The sequence below is a fragment of the Neolamprologus brichardi genome, chromosome 16 (genome assembly GCF_056152115.1).
Source record: "Neolamprologus brichardi isolate AB-2024 chromosome 16, ASM5615211v1, whole genome shotgun sequence".
Classification (NCBI taxonomy): domain Eukaryota; kingdom Metazoa; phylum Chordata; class Actinopteri; order Cichliformes; family Cichlidae; genus Neolamprologus; species Neolamprologus brichardi.
In genome coordinates, this window is record NC_142119.1 from 2,597,300 (window position 1) to 2,615,022 (window position 17,723).

Below are 17,723 nucleotides of genomic sequence, written 5' to 3' on the forward strand. Positions count from 1 at the left end.
AATGGAGCAGTACGATGACTGATGCGTGCACGAGAACAGACAAGAATACAGATCAAGGAAGGCTTACACATCAGCATGCATACCTCTGCAGACGCCTGGGTGAAGCATGTGATGGTGGCAGGTAACCCAGATGCTACACAGAAAGCAGAATGATGTTATAGTTTGTTAAATGGAAATATTCCGTTTCTTTTGCATATTTGAGACACGCAAATGATAAGAATTTAACTGTATTTATGTTCTTCTGTAGTGAGCTGAATCTAACCTTTAAGTGAAAAGGCTGCATATGAACATTTCTGAATTCATTTCACCTGCTTTGGTGCAAATCAAAGTGACAACAGGTGCACTCGAGAGGCAACGAGATGACCCCAGAAAAGGAGCAACACCTGCAAAACTGCTCCTGTGGGTTCTTCTCCAGCCGTGAGACAGAGACTTAATGCCCAAAGTGATGAGGAAATCAATCCGATTGACAGACGTGAGTTGGGTAGTATAATTTATTTAACTGAGTAATAGCACTGGAACATTTGTGTTTTTGACACTGAAAAAGGAAACAGTATTGGGATGATGTTCTTGTGTAAAAGACAGTTTTAAGATGCTAAAAGTACCGTGTAAAAGTTTCTTAGTTCAGTTAGGAACACTTTAGTCTAAAGTCACGTTCATTTATTTGTCACAATGAATTGAATTGTTCGAGTTCAAAGATTAGTTGCATAGTTACATTTATTCCAACAAAAAAAATGTATCTAAGATATGTACATACCTACACATTACAGAGTAAACAAATGAAATAATTAGGAGCCAGATTTAATCCTGAGTCAGCACAATTAAAGTTTCACAGTTTCTTACATTTACGGCACAAAAACCAAAAGATTTCCCAACTTAACTCAGAGTGTGAACTCCCTCTCTGTAATCGAGCTGGGTCGTGAACTCAGTTACTTCATTTTGCCAAATTACTCCAGGTCTAAACCGACTCCCCCGTGAGGTTAGGTGTTTTAAGATGTTTAAGTTTAAACTGAATGTGTTAGTGTACTGTTAGAGTTCACCATTAAATATAAATGTAGAAACAAGTCACACAAATGTTCTGATTCAACACTGCTGCAGAATTCACCTCTAAGTGCTTTATATTTAATTCAGCTGCTGGCCCTTCACTCATCTTAAACATCGATTGACTAATTAACTTACACCTTTGGTATAAAAACTATGGACGGAACCACAGGGCACTTCACCCTTTGGTTTGTAAAATCCTTTTATCCTCTTTTCTGACGCTAATAATGATTATTATTTATTATTTATAAAATGCACTTAATGTTTTACTCAGTATGACCAAAAACAAGGTCATAAATTCAGCAAAATATTATAGTCGCCCCCTGCTGGCCATTGAAAAGAATGCAGGTTTTTGTGTCGACTTTGCTTTTCAGGCTTCAAAGCTGGGCCCATCTACACCAAGGTCCAGCTATTCCAGATTAGCCAGAGACTGTGAGGTGTTGGCAAGTTAATATTAACTCCATTAGAACCCCAACATCATTGCATCAAAACACTTTTTCTAAGTTACTAATTGTAACCACTAGATTTCTATTTTTAATTTTTATTATACATTCCAACTTTGACTACTCCCTGATTTGGGACCTCCTGCCCTTCTTGAACATAAAAGGAAAGCCTGACATTGATACAGCTGCATTAAGAGCCAGATGCAACATCAATTGAACCATACAAGAGATTAAAAAGCAGAGCTAGGCTTGTTGTGGTTTGCAAAGCAGCTTGCAGTTACTGTGCTAAAGCTAAATACCCTAAATACTATTTCAGATTAATAGTTGGATGTGACCTTGTGCTGACATCATGGCCTGCCATAGCTAACAGTAGGGTTAATCAATGTTAAAATCCATTGTTATTTTACAGCATTTTCCCTTCTTGAAGGTTGGTGATCATAATGTGACTTTCAGTTTCATCTGTGAGCCAAAATATTAATAAAAAATTCCCCTCTCTGGAATGCAGAACACAGATTAGTCCTTAAACCCTCCAGTCTGCACCTTTAATTTTAACTGAAGCTATTCTATATTATATTTTAACATTATCACTGGAGGTAAATGTCCTTTCGAGACACCCTGTGCTATGTTTTTTGTGTACACCCTGAATACTTGTTACTGCATCCATGGATAAAGCAGTTTCTCCCATTGACTCGCACAACAGGCTATATTTCCGACTCTGATGGTACATTTCTATTCTTGAGCTCCAAGATTTGCTCTTCAGTCCCTATGATGGACGTCTGAGTATCTGTGCCCAGTCCCGAGTCATCTTGCGACTGAAATGTCGTAAAGGATGAAGGCGTTTCCTCTTTGGCGACGGTGGTGCGACTCGACCTATTTCGACGCAGTGACTTCAGCAGCAGGGGGCGTTGAAGGGATTGCTTGGGGGCAGCCCTGAACTGCACGGTGGACTGATTTTTATGCGCGATGGTAAGGTGACACCGCAGAACCTGCATGAATACGTCCCTGAACTGCCGCGAGGAGAGGTTGTAGAGGAAAGGGTTGAGGACAGAGCTGAGGTAGAAGAAGGTGTCGGCCACGGGGTGGAGGATGACGTAGCTCCGGAAGTAGGTAATGGTCCAGTTGGACTTGGGCATAGCGGCCATCATAAGACGGCGAATCTGGTTGGGAAGCCAGCATACCATCAAGGATCCAACAATGAGAACTAAAGAAAAATACAAAAAGAATAAATATGAGAGAAGTGATGACTTTTTTAAAAACACTATTGTGTCTTTCAATGTCATATAATAATTTTAAAAAGACAGGAAACAAGACAAAACATTTAATATGCTACATGTTTGTTAAAAAGAAAATGTTTAATCAAACTTACTCAAAGGAAGGGTGATGAGCTAAAACACCACCTTTATTCTTTAAACAGCTATTTTCTTGATATTTTGACTTTATTCATAACAGTTTTTCACCTTTATTCCCAAAAAAGTATTTCAACTTTACCCTTGAAATTAGGGCTGGGCCATGTAATACCGGTATAATGTTGGGCAATGATAATAAAATGAAATATCGCGATAAAATATGGGGAAAACGCGCATGTGCAGTGCCTTTGTTTTCACACGCACATGGAGGAAAAAGCATGGCGGCGACGGAGAATGAGAAGGGCGAAAGCGGATCGTTGAATAAAACGGATGAACCAGAACTGTTTTGTAAAAATGCTGCAACTTCACTGGTGTGGAACTGGTTTAGCTTTAGTCCGTCAGATACACAACAAAGCACTATTTTTGGTAGCGCATGCTAGCGGGCCGTTGTTATTACCGTGTTGTTTGGAAAATACGGCACACTTAAAATCAATCCTTTGATTTTTCTGAAAGTCGACAGTGCCCCTTATAATCCCGTGTGCCTTATGTTTGAACTCTGGTTGTGTTTACTGACCTCGAGACGATTTTATGTACACGGCGCTCGAAAATCTGTCAAATGTTTTAGTGCGACGTTGCTAAGCTACGAAGCCGCACTGCTTGATGGATTGTCGGAGCATTACGGCTATCGTAGGCGGAGCCTCGCGGAGTGATACGTACTGTGCTTCAACATAATGTTACCGTATTGTGTGTGTATAACCTCTTTTTAAGTTTTGTGGATATTATACATGGTTATGCTGAGGATATGTCGGCCAATTTCCACTGGAAATGCCTTTTGGTTAAACTGTCAGCAAGGAATTTGCATTTGCAGTGTTAAATTTTTATATAGCTTTAATGCGCATTTAAAAAAAAAAAAAACAGCTGCTTGTTTAAGTGAAAATACATTGATGTGTTTTTTTTGGGGGGGGGGGGGGGGGTTTGCACTAATAAAGTTGTGGAGTTGTAAAGTATTTTGTCTAGTGTCAATTATATCGTCAGTTATATCGTTATCGCAAATTTTCAAATGTATATCGTGATAAATATTTTTGGTCATATCGCACTGCTCTACTTGAAATGCAATCCCAATTCCAAAAGAGCTGGGACATGGTAAATGGTAAATAATAAATTCATACTTTATTCACAGCATAACACCAATCAAAACTGAGAAAATTTAGCTGATATTTTATCTATGCATCGCAGTTACATTAATAATTAAAATTGAATTATACATATTAGTGCATTTGTGTCAATTTATTTTAGAGGACAACTTTAATTATTAGTTATGTAGATTGGTTAACCAATTTATTTTTATATATTTATTTACGTTTAGAAATCTGTCAAAAAAATTGCTTGACACTACAAATTATATTATTTCTTACACAAACTTTTTTACAGCAAATACAGTAAACTTAAATATTTCATATTTTATATATATATATATATATATATATATATATATATATATATATATAAATGAGCAAACCAAAAAAAAAAACTGATTCCGGTTTTGACTTTTTCTCCCGCTACACCAGCGCTGATGTGGAGGTCTGAGCGGTGACACCTATTGTTCAGGATGATGACAAACAGTCGCAAATTTGTTCACCAACCTTGTCAGTAGTAAAATATTATCTGAACCAGTGTTAGTTTGTCTTTATCTTGCGAGTTGGTTGTTTACATTAACACAGTATTTGACTCCATTTCTAAAGCTATAAGCTTCACATCCTTTGGATCTTAATGGATCGGCCTACATTTTCATGCACAAATCTATCCACAGACCTCATGGGAGGTTTCCTGTTTTAAGTTACAATCCATTCACATGTCAGCAATACAATGACATTTAATAAATGTAAAAATATACAGAGAGCCCATTAAAGTGAAATATCTGAATACACCACTGCAATTACTCACACTTCATCATTCATGTCTGAGTCATGCCCTGAACTCTCTGAAAGGACAAACACACCCCCGGTCTCTCCTCTGCTGTTTATCCGTCTCCCTGCAGTGTTTTTTAATGGGGATTAAGCTGCGACCAAACAGCCTTTCTGCATTCACAAAATTATCTGATGTGAGACAAATGCGTCCTGCTGAGGAGCACAAACATAAACACTTTCATGTATAACACCATGTCCAAAGACGCAGGGTGGGAGAATCATCCATCCTGATATTATTAAGAGATGAAAAGAGAGAATAAAAAAACAGAAAAATCAGTCTCTGTGTTTCTCACATGCAGACTAAGTGCACTCATTAGTGTTTGTGTAAAAAGGTTCAGGTTCAGTTTAATGCTAATCTCAAGTGTCAGTGAGCTTTGATCCCTTGCAGCCTGCCTTAAGGTTTGCCAGTGATGTTAGAGACTTTATAAAGAGATGTCAATAGTTCAAAATAAAGACATCAAGGGCATTGCCTCAGAAAACCTGACAGAAATTTGGGAATTCTGGCAGCCTGAAATGCATTTTAATGGGCTTTTTGGGCTGAAGTTCCTCTGTTTTATATCCCATCTTATCTTAGACTAAAAACATGAGCGCCTGAAGCGTGCGTCTTGTTTAAAAAAAAAAAAAAAAAAAAAAAAAGCTGCATTAACTTATCTGTCACATTTACAAGCCAAAAAAGTGAAAGTGAATATATGTTGTTTGTTGTTTTATAGCCTAGCCTCAATGTATGGCAATGTCAGTCAGTCTTACAGACGCCAAGGTTTAATGGACCAAATCGACAAACTAAAAGTAGTCTGAAAAGACATTTTACTTCACTAAAACTTTACTTTTTTTAAAAAAAAAAAAAACAGTAACTAAAATTGCATTTTGAACTCAGAAAAGTACATTTTAATTTCAAAATGACCAAATTGGTTATTGCAGCTTAGGGAGGCCCCGATGGGTGGGTCAGCCCCTTTCAAATCATAATGTTTATGTTTTAACATCTATAATGAACTTCTGAAAAACATGCCCATATTTTAATAATTAACACAATTAACAGAACAAAATAATCAACACAAACTGGAAATGTTTGCGTTGCATTTTTCGGTTGGGGCACACACTTCAGTTTCACTACAGCGCAGAGAACAGCTGGACAGAGTTTGTTACTTCCATTCAAACGATGACCGCAGTAATATGCTAGCGACCAAAGCTAGGGGAATGCACATTTTCCCTAGTGACAGGTGCTGACCAGGGGATCATTTAGCTATCAACCTCTCACAGCAGCTCCAGGAGTATTCAGTTGGTCATTGACTAGTTTTGAGGCCATGACCACCATGTTTATCAGGTTGTGAAGCAGTGATCGTCTGTCAAGAACATGGGTGCATGCTAACACTGAAGTACCTATAACTGATGCTCTACGAGGCTCATTCGTAGACATAAAATGTCCACATATATATATATTTACCTTCAACCTGGTATGAAACTTTACCTTCTTTGGATGCGTTTCTCTTTGTAACAGCTGTAAGAAGGACAGAGTTTTTAAAAATAACTGACAGGGAGCTGTGGTCAGATCCCTGCTAAGCTGAATGACTGAACTGAACTTTTCGGTTGTGTCTGCTGTTGGCGATTTTATCCTGTGTTTTAAAAAATGCAGCTTGCTAATCAAATATATCCAAATATGGTCACTTCTACCTTCAACAAAAACGTTAAGGCTTCAAAATACAGAATCCAGATGTCCTTTAATAAACAGTTTGCTGTCTGTTTTTGCTGTCCCCATCAGATGCATGCGTCTTATTTTCCAGACACAGACACTAATTTTTCATGACGCCCTGCAGCTTCATGTCGGGTCTCGCCATGTACAAACACAGCTTCGCTGCAGGACCTGAGGCTGGCCCACCTGCCTGCTGATGTGACTTGGAGTTTGCTCTCTGTTAGGAAGGATCAACCCCAGAGCCATGCATGCTGTTGCCTAGCAGGGTCACTGGCCTCATAAAAAACAGGTTTGTTTGTGAGCAGGCTTTTAAACAACGCAAACAAGAGGTGATGAAGAAATGTGAGTGGAAAGCAGCACTCTGCATCATGTTTGTCGTCAGCCAAACACTTTGTGGTCTGCAGGGATTCTTCTCAGAACAATCATCAAGTTTGAAGAAAACAAGCTACAGACAGCATCAGCCCCCAAGTTAAATTCTTTTAATGCTTTAAGATAAAAGGATAAAAGGAGGCAAAAGAGAGAAAACACTCACATGCATGGTATTGTTCATTAAGGCCAGCCGTACCGTGACCAGTCTGAATCAATACCAAGAGATGTCACCGGTAATAACTGTAGTTCTGATCACTTTCAAAGAGGAATTCAAATCAAGGTTTGTGAAGACAGTAAAGACAGAGGGTTCATCTGAGTGAAAGTACAAAGTGGAAGAAAGTGAGATGAAGACAAGTCACAAGAAAGGAACACTGCTGGAATACAAAAATAAATGAGCAGGCAGAGGTGACGGACACAGATAAAAACAACTTTAGAGATTCATGTTGCTCTGAGTCATTTCTCCTTGACACTTTGGTAGATAATTAGACCCTCTCAGGTAATTTAAAGTGTCTTTTTATTAAAAAATATCCGGAAATATATTCTGTTTATGACCTTCTCCAGATTCCAGAAATAATTTGGTCAGCTGGCCAAAGCAATTTATTTAATAAGTGACAACACTGTCATCTTCACCTTCAGAGCGCACTGAGAAAAAGGTTTGCAGTCAAGTGTGAAGGGAGGCAGAAAGAGAATTCAAGTCTGATTTTATGGTTTTATGTTAGAAAATGGTGGATTAATCTAGTTGAAGCTGGACCTTGAGAACCGAAGGAGCATCCAATCGATTAATGGGTTAATGAGGTCATAACAGTAACTGCAGGTGTTGTGCTAGAAGTCCAAAGTGAGGGTTTACCACTGATCTATGTTTCAACTCTCAGTCCCTGAGGGTTTGGGCTCTGGGATTTCTGGATTTGATCCCTAGTTTTGTTCCGCAGATTTACTCTCTGAATTTGGTCCCTAGCTTTGGTCTCTGTGATTTCTGGGTTTAGTCTTTGGTTTTGAGCGATGTGTTTGGTCGCTGCAGTCCATAGGCTTGGTCTCTAAGGTTGGTCCCTGCATGTGATCTCTGGTTTTGACTTTTTATTGAGTTCAAGTCCAGAAACAAACCAAAGTTCTTGCTAAATCCAGCTAGACCATCAATAGGAGCACTAGCAATAAGCAGATCACCAGAAGATTAAAATGAATGACAAAAGCACAAGAAAGGAAATACTTTTCAGGAGATTTTCAGGTTGAATATTTTTTGAAGAGGATTTTCAAATGTCAGTGAACAAAAAAGGAGAGTTATAATTGATGACAGTCTACTGCAAAAAATGAAGTCCTGTGTGCTGCAAATCTCCAGATCCTCCTAGTGTGGGAGGATGATGCATTTTTGAGCTCTGGCATTTCAAAAGTCTGCAGAGGGGAGGAACTGTCATTAAAGGCTGAAGATCTGATCTAATGTTGAATCCTGACATATTTTTATTTTTAGATATTAAAACAACTTTCTAATGGAAAACTGAAAAACTCATATTTGCAGCACCCACCTCCCTGTGTTGTCTCAAAAAGAACAACAAAAAGAACGACATCTAACTAACTGTAGGCAGCACAGAGAAGATCAGAGACGCCACTGTTTCACTACTTTCACAATGAAACAGGTGAATAAACAACAATTCTCCAATTTAGTTTCATTTTTTTAGCTTCTCCTATTTCTTCTTTTGCTGGAAGACAGTGTGATTTCACAGCGTTGACAAAGAATTTAACTTGACTTTGACAGATACGGTTAAAGACAGCAGTTATCTGATGCTTAAAAAGTCCACGGCTGTATGTCAGGTCTCAGACTAGAACTAGAGATGAAACAAGGATCCAGGCTTATTGTAAAGCAGGGAGTCCTGTCTATCAGCAGTCATGGATTTTTACATTTTTCAGCACTTTGTGTTATTTTTCTGTTCAGTGCGAGACCCCTTCCTTTTATAAGTCAGTCTGAAACTCAGAGGAAAAATGTTGCCCATCCCAGCCATAAACTGATAATTTCCACCAATCTGACATTTGTTTTGGATGAAAAATGCAATTTTATTCAGGACTACCGGTTAAAGCACATAAAACCACACACATTTATAAATCTAAGCAGCTGGATGTGGATGCACTCCAGGTGTGTTCATGTTGGAGACTTGCAGTGCCGGTTCTCCTGCCAGGAACTGCCCGGGGCCACGAACCCTGTGGGGCTCCCAAAGCCTCAGGTTCAAATCTCCAGGATTGTCAGTCTGGCTTCTAATTGCTTGTTTCTTTTGGCACTTTATAACCAAACCTAGCAGAAGTTTGGGGCTTTTTTTGACTGAATATTACCAATACTGTTGAGGATTGACTATTTCAGCTCTAACTGGGGTAAGTGCACACATTTTTCTCATAATATGCATCCCCAGTGGGTCCTTCCAGTCCTGCTCCACTAACAGTGGGACATCATAGCTTTAAAAAAATGCCACTTTCCTACACTTAAATTGATGAAGACCTGCCATCCTTTATCCCAACAGCCTTATAAATGATCCTAACTGTTCATATGAAGGCACTATAGATATCACACACTCCACTGATTCAATTTCAGTAAAACCTGGAGGGATGGTGCATCGAGGCAAATTTTTTTTGTACTTTAAAACCTGCAAAGTTCATATTTCCAATATGTTGCATTAAAAATGTAACGATGCAGCAGGTTACGGATTGGATGCATCATCGAATCCTGGCAGCAGATCATGAAGTGGCGTATCTCTCTTTCTTTAAAGGTGTTTTTTTCCCCCCGTAGATCTACCTATCACATCGGCTCGCTGATCACAGCCGAGACGTTCACCTGGCAATATGCCCCTGAGTCAGCACAGATCAGTAATGCCCCTGCAGAGGAGTTAGGATGCAGCTGAACATGTGATTGCATGAGCCTTCCTTCATGTCATTGAAAAATCTTTATTGTTTTAATGTCACTCTCTTCACACTGAATGCACCTTCCTCAAAAACTCCAATCTCAGCTGATGCCCTCATCAGTGATGTTCCTGAACTCGTTGACATTAAATTCCCACACACACTCTCACTGTCTCTCTGCCAGGCAAAATATAATTGCCTGCTAATTAGCAGGCAATTAAAGGAGATTATTGGAACAATTAATTGTCTGTCTTTTTGTTGTAATCGGAGTGTGTTTGATTGAGCTTCCCAGTTCCTCTGTGCAGCTCACAGCAGGAGAAAAGGGGGCGAGCCGAGTCTCTGCCTGGCATAAGTATGATTTACACTTTTAATAAGGGCTAAAAAAAAAAAGAGAAAGAAATCAGACCGACCGCTGCTTCATTTACATGGAAAATCTTCCCCTTTCAGTCCTCGGATGGGTTTTTCTGTGTAGCTCATACAAGAAATACTGTGGTTTACACACTCGCCCAACAAGTGAAAGGTCCATGGGAGGACACATAAATCCCTTTGGGAGTGTGTCATTAAACTAGCCCCATTGAAAAAGGTGAATAAGGTGAAGAGAATTAGCTTTTTGGGATTTCCTTACCTGCATGATTGAGCCTGCATCAAGACATGTCGTAAACCTGGATTTTTTTTAACTGACCAGCAGGGGGCGCCTGTAAAAAGACTCTTGGCTGCATTAGTCTTCAGGAGAATGATTTGTTTATTGATTTATCGGTTCCAGGAGATGGCTGCCCCTCCCTGAGTCTGGTTCTGCAGGAGGTTTCTTCCTGTTAAAAGAGAGTTTTTCCTCCTTGCTGTCACCAAGTGCTTGCTCATATGGAGTCATGATTGTTGGCGTTTTCTCTGTATCATTGTAGGGTCTTAAACTTACAATATAAAGCATCTTGAGTCATCTATAGTTCTGATTTGGCTCTATATAAATACAATTGAACAGAATTGGCTTGAATTTATTGATTTGTTTGTGGCCTTTTTAAAAATATTGCTGATTACTCTTTTATTCAGTAAAACCGGAAACGTTTTACAAAATTTTACAGTTCATCAGATAACTGAATGAACCCAAGTTTACTGATTAGCTACGCCAAGAGGCTTCATAACAATACAGACAGCTGCAACCCACAGCTGGAAAACACAGCTTACTAATCTATCTGCTAATATGGTCACGTCTGGCTTCAAAATCCAATAGGCGACGCCATGCTGTAGCCCGTAACTTTATCAGTAACTCTGTTATCAAATTGCCAACAATCCTTGGCGGAAGGGGAGGGAAGGCCTGAACAGTAACTCGACCTGAAGTGAATAGTAATTAAATTGTTTTTAATAATTAGTTAATTATTAAAAACAAATCTTTTAAAATAGTCTCATGGGTGTTATAAATGCTGTTTTAGATTTTAGATGCAATTTCAGAGCGAAACAAACCACTACAACATCCCAGTGAATCAGTGAGAGTATCAGGACGGGGTCACACCTGAGTCCGCCTGATAATCCGATAAATATTCAGCACGGGGAGAAACTCATTTGAAAACTTTTGCAACTGATTTGACTCTTTTAGAAATCCCAGAAGCGCCACACTGGCTGCATAAACCTGCACACGGATGCTCAGTGAGCCACTTATAAACACAAAATTTCTCCCATAACTCGTTGGGTGGGGGGGCTTTCTCAAATAGAGGGCATCGCCACATCGCCGGCGCCCTTCATTTCCATGATTGGAAACAGCTCAAAGACAAGAGCTGAATAATTGAGAGAAGTGAAGCCTTTCACCAGTATTTGTTGATAAACACCTGATTGATGACTGGATCTCACCGGTGGCGACGGTCCTGATTGCTTACTGATTTAAAGCTTATGTCAAATCTATACAATTACCCAACTGAAGAGTGCTAATGAAGGAGAAGATGAGCGTGGAGTGAAATTATTCAGATCTGCTTGATGAGGGTAAAAGTTAACGAATAAGCTTATTCACTTGTTTGATTATGCAGCTGATTTGAGGAGCTGTTTGTGGTGTGATATGAACAGCTTATATATGACTTACATTTTCATATTGTATATGAAGGAAATGATTTTGACCCAGTGAATTATCAGAAAACAGATCTTCCTTTTCCTCCATGTTTTCTGTCTGTTTCCTCTTTTTCCCTTGCTTTGCCTCCAAATCGTCCCTTTCCTCTGTGTCTTCCTCCTTGGTTTTACTTTCTTTTGCTTCTTATTTTGCTTGCTTGACCTCCATGTTTTCCTTCTGTGTTTCTTCTGTGTTTTATTTTGATTTTCTTCTTTTGTTTCTGTTGTTTAGCTCCTTATTATTCCTTGTGTTTCCTCCATATTTTCCATTGTTCTTGCCCGTTTCCTCTTGCTTTTCCTCCTTGATTCCCTTGTTGTTGTTTATTCTTTTTCTTGCTTTTCCCATTTTATCTGTTAGGCTTTGTTGATTTTGGATCATTTAGTATTTAGTCTATGGCACTAGTTCCCTTTCCCTTTATTTAAAGGGACTGGTGATAAAAGGAGATTTTTTTTAACCAAAAATTTCTAGTATAAAACTTGATATTTAATTAAACAGACACAATTTTGATCATTTAGTACGTTTCAAACACACATCGCATGAAAAACTGCACGTTTAATGACTTCATATTAGAGTGACTTCAATCTAACCACAAACCACTGCTGAAGCAAAAGAAAATGAAACTGCCGTGAGAAAATAATCCTGCAGCTGTCTCATTGATCTGGTTAGATTTCTCCTCAGACGCTCCTGTGGTCCTGTGGATAATAAGCCTAAGCAACCTGTGATGAAGGCAAACACCATCAAAGTCTGCGACGCTGAGAACAAATTTCCCTTGAACCCAGAGACTATCCGACACAAGCACAGTGGATGATTTCCTCCCACAGAGAGAATAAAGAGGGTTTTTGTAGATTGGAAATTTGGGCTTATTAGCTGCATAATAATGAGATTCTGAGATGCCAGATGGGCGAGTTTAACCAGCAGGCCAGCTCAGATAGTGCCAGGTAGATATGAGCCATTAAAAAACATCCTTAATTACAAATATGCAAACATTAGTCAAGGTTTTGTGGACTAAATTGTGTTTCCTTCACAGCAAACATCCTTCTGAGAGGTAGAAGGTTAATTTAAACCAAGAACAGCGAATGCAAATAGTTTTCACAAAAGGTCAATTAAGGCTGTTTCTGCACAGCGCTGAATTCATTAAATGTTATCCATGAAAAGCAGCTCACACTGCAAAGATATAACGGCGGTTATGAGTCTGTCAGGCACAAACACAACGATCTTTCCTCAATCAGCCACAAGAGGAAAGCCACAAAGAATCAATCTGACGGCTAACAGGAGCTCCTGCGTTATTAAACCACCTGAAACACTGAAATCAGTCACACAGGAGTGTTATTCATAAAGGAGCTAATCACCTCAGAGAACATTTACTCAGCCAGGCACCAGAGAGTCGTGTTTTGCCACCCTAATAAAAAAAATATGCACATGTCAATATATAAAAACAACCGTGTGTGTTAGGGACAAAGAAGGAAAGAACATAAGAATATATGGAAAAGAAAAGGAGGGAAGGAAAAAGAAGACAGGAAGAAAAGGGAAGAAAGAAGCTAGAAGGAATGGGCTAATGAAAGGAAGGGAGGAAAAAGGAAAATGCTGAAAGGAGGTAAGAAGGAAAAGAAAGGGAAAGGGGGAAGAAAATGAAGAAGGAAAGAAAAAACAAAGGAGTGAGGAAATATACAAGTGATGAAGGAAAAACAGAAAAGGAAAAAGAACGGAAGAAAAAGAAGAAAGAAGGAAAAGAACAGGAAAAAGGAGAGGAAAGTTGGGAAGGAGGTAAAAAAAAAAATAAAAAGAAGAAATAAGTGGGATCAAAGGAGGGAGAAAAACATGGGAAGAAAAATATAAAGGCAAGGAGTGAGCGAAGTTGGAGACTGAAGGAAAGAGGAAAGGAGGAATGCAAGGAAAGGACAGAAGAAAAGATGAAAGGAAATATTTAAGGAAGAAGAAAAAAGAGGAAGAAAGAAAAAGGAAAGATGGGCAAGAGAACAAAGAAAGAAAGGGAAAGGGGAGATGAAAGAAAGGAAAGAAGGACAGAGGAAGAAAAAAGGAAAGAAGGCACTAAGGAAAGAAAAAGTAGGAAGTAAAGTTTTAATTTTGTCTAATTTAACATTTGGCTGTAATAAACGCTAAAGTTCTGCTAGCCAAACTTCATCTCATTTAATATGCAAACCAATCTACTGAGCCAGCATAAATATGGTCATGCCTGGAAAATAAATAAATAAATAACTAAATAAAAGACTGTAACGGCCAATAAACCACGCTGCTTAACGCCCCATTTTTATTAACCGGTCCTTCATATATTTATTTTATAATTACAATTATGAAGAAGGATCCCATAAACATCCATTTTAAATGTGTTTTATATTCACTCTGCTTTCATGTCATCAGCTGATGCCATTAATAGCGAGAACGAGCATGGAATATGTTTTTCCAGCCCCGTTTTGGTTGCCAGGGAAGTTAAACGCTTGTAAAACAGATGCTGGTGGTGGTTTTGTAATCTCCCAATTAATCATTTCATGGGTGCAGATGATGTTCTGCCTGTTAAAACGGCTCCACCACAGCTGTTAGGTCTGAGCTCCCAGCACGATGCTGCCTCTGACATAAGAATTACTGCTGAACAACGTCAAGTTAATCAGACGTGAAGAGAGTTCATAAATGGTTTAGACGGTTCTCAGGTTAAATATCTTGATCTTGGTTGACAATGCCATGAATTAAATGTTAATTATTACACTCTGTATTTTCACTATCAGGTTCACCATCTACAGATTTACAGTATACCTGCACAGCACCGGTGATCAGCACACAGAAAAAGATTTGATGATAATATGTAGTAGCATTTATAGCAATACTAATCCTAAATTCTTAATAAATGCTCCCAGATGTTTAAAGGATGTGATCTGATGAAGAATACATAGAACAAACGACACGCAGACTAAATCAAGATCAAGATACACCTTTAGTAGTCACTTTGTTCTGGAGTTATTGCATTCACAAGCTTGGGAGTTCATTTTGCTGCCCGACTGAGTGACTGCAGCACCACATCAACCTTTTACGGCTAAGGGGTAAAAATTAACTTGGGAAAAATTGATAACTAAGACTAAAAAAGTTTAACTCATTTGAAGTCATAACGAGTAACAAGTTCTAGGCTTGGAGTCAGGACCCAGACCACAGCAGTCAGCTCTATTTAAAAGGTTTATTTTATAGGTGTGAAGTATTTGGAGTTGGTAAGAACTTCAGTTGAGTATTTGTCTGGGAACTTCATGGAAACTGGAATGACTTGAGTATGAAAGCACTTTTTCAATTTCATAAATACCAATAAATCTAGGAGACAACTTTTTGGAGAAGCATTTCAATGGAACATCTTTGCAAGATACCTGGCATGCAGTAAGGAGCTGGGATCCTCCGTCTGTCTACCAGGCACAAGCTTGGACACAAAGAGGCAGGTCGAAGCCTTTACTTGTGACCAGTTTCCAGTTAAGAGTTGATGGCAGGCCAGAATCTTCCAGAGGTAGGGAGTGGGCAGGTAGATGTAAACAATAAGCCTGAGTAAATGAGGTGAGGGAGGACAAGTGCAGTGGCTGCAGCACAGGCATCCACCAGACCCCCTGGACCACGACAAAGTAACGACAGCAAAAATACCGACTAGTATTACAGCTATATCACGGAAACACATGAGAAAGATTACTGCGTCTTCCATTAATTTAGTATTTTAATGTGCATAACACAGTTTTATTATGTCGCCTGCAAGTACTGACTAAAAATAAAAAAAGATTTGAACCATGAACCCCAGCTGCACCACCTCAGAGCTGAAGTCGGGGAAAATCCTACGATTGCACTCAAGACCAACTCCGGCAGGAAGTACTACTTCAGCTCAGACACTTGCCCAAATCTGATTACTTTCTTTGAATTCATTTAAAAAAGTGCAGCACTGAGAGTGCTTGTAACACCAAACATCCAATCACCACTCTCAACACAGTCCTGCATCAATCTCACTGATGCTGGAGAGGATTTCAGACTGCAGCACATGTTGGTTTTACTCTGATTAAATTGAGGTGTCATAACAATACCTTATTGATTGGATGAGCACAATAACAACACTTTGTCTCCGTATCCTCCGTCATCCAAACAGCTTGAGAAGATTAGCCAACTTTCAGCCTATGCTGCTTTTTGACCATACGTCTATCCAGTTTCTTAACGTCTAATCCAACATAGAGAAAGCAGAAGAGCTCAGGTGACACTTGGCATATCTGACCCTCATTATGCCCCAGGCAGAGGTGAAGAAAACAGCAGGGTTGCATTAGCTAAGCTATCATATTTGCTCACGTTTACCCGGAAAGGGTTGAGGAGGTGCCTCAAGTGGTTCTTCTTATCTCCTTTACCCATCCCAAGGTGGTTGTTACGAATAATTAGACCCGGAGACAATTGCGACGTTTAGTTAAGACTCAGTTAAACTCAAGACATGGTATACTTCATTTTTCCCAGAGATGGGGAAGTTTGAGGTGTCAGCTGGTAAAAATGAGGATAAACACAGCAAACATGTAACAAATAACTAAATGGAATCGTGTGTAGTTCAATCAAGTAAAATACATTATGTATAAAAAATAATTCTTTTAATCTAGTAAAGATTTGCCTGAAATCAAAATGAGCACAAGAAATATAAGTAGAAATTTACATAAAAACATACATTTGATGACTATTTTATTATATTTATATTATATTACTATTTTATTTTATTGTATAAGAATACAATATTTCAGTCATGTCTGATGTTTGTTTGTTTGTTTACACATAAATGAAAGATTATTAATTTAAATTCTCTGAGGTTTATATTTGATAGTAAACCTTTAAATGTAATGCTGCTACTGGATCAGTGCTCTTATAACCAGGTACCATCGATGCCATCTTTGAACTTGACTGTTGATCCCTTAATTAATTATTATTATTACAATGCCTTCAGAACCATAAACACACTGAGTCTTGTGTAGAGTTTGCCCTCGTGTCTGTTTAATGATTAGATTTTTACCGGCATGATTTATTACACAAGTCCTGCTGGCCATCTGTTACCTGTCCACTGATAAGGTATGGTTGTGGTAATGGTTTTATCCTCATTAACGGTAAAGTGATCTGAACGGGCATTTTTCAATCAATGTCAGAACTTCACTTTTTTATTTTAAAGTCAGGTTCAAATAAAAGTGTTGTGTTTCTGGTCAGGAGAGTTTCTGAGGGAAGCGTCACATTATTTAGGATATCCAGTAGCAGTTTTCAGGAGCTATAAAGCTGCTAAATTTTATCCAGCGGCCACCTGTGGCATGCGGGATGCTCAAAATCATTTTTAAAGCTCATAGTTCAAAGTTATCAGTGGAAGCAATCTCCTGTAAAGTCTGGTTATCTTTTGTTATTTTATCTTATCTTACCTTAGAGATTTCTGTTGTGGTCTAAAATAATGTTCAGTTAAAGATTAAAAGTAACTACAACACTTCAAGTATACATATGTAGGTGAGGGGGTTGTAAGAAGAGGATAACAAAATTTGTCAGGTGGGAAAAGTTATCACTTCTTGTGCACCAGTGTGACGAAACATCAACATTGGAACTGAAAAAGGGAAGTCAGGGTAAAAGGCCTAAATGTCCTGTAGAGGCCGGCTTCCACAGACTCACATGTTAAAATATGCAGCTTTACAGCAGAAATAAACATTTTTATGGCCAAAGAACAACTTTCGCCTCTATGGATAGTTTCTCTCTGCAACAAGTGTACAGAGGTTGAAGTTGTTTTTCTTTTTTACATAATCCCTCAGCTTGGATATCGTTAGGATTTCACATCTGCTGATTCAAGGTAATGAAGAAGAAAGACAATTCTACTGATCCCAGAGGGAAATATTTGACATAGCTAATCAGCTATTTGTATGAGAATCGAATAGC

General features: G+C 38.7%; 1 protein-coding gene across 1 annotated transcript in view; it reads right to left on the reverse strand.

Moving 5' to 3' along the window:
- Positions 1 to 657: 657 nt before the first annotated feature.
- gpr39 (G protein-coupled receptor 39) overlaps positions 658 to 17,723 on the reverse strand; it is a 42,112-nt gene continuing 25,046 nt past the window's right edge. Inside the window, exon 2 of the mRNA XM_006807641.3 lies at positions 658 to 2,682. Coding sequence (XP_006807704.2) covers positions 2,183 to 2,682 — 500 coding nt within the window. The 3' untranslated portion in view covers positions 658 to 2,182. The remainder of the gene's footprint in view (positions 2,683 to 17,723) is intronic.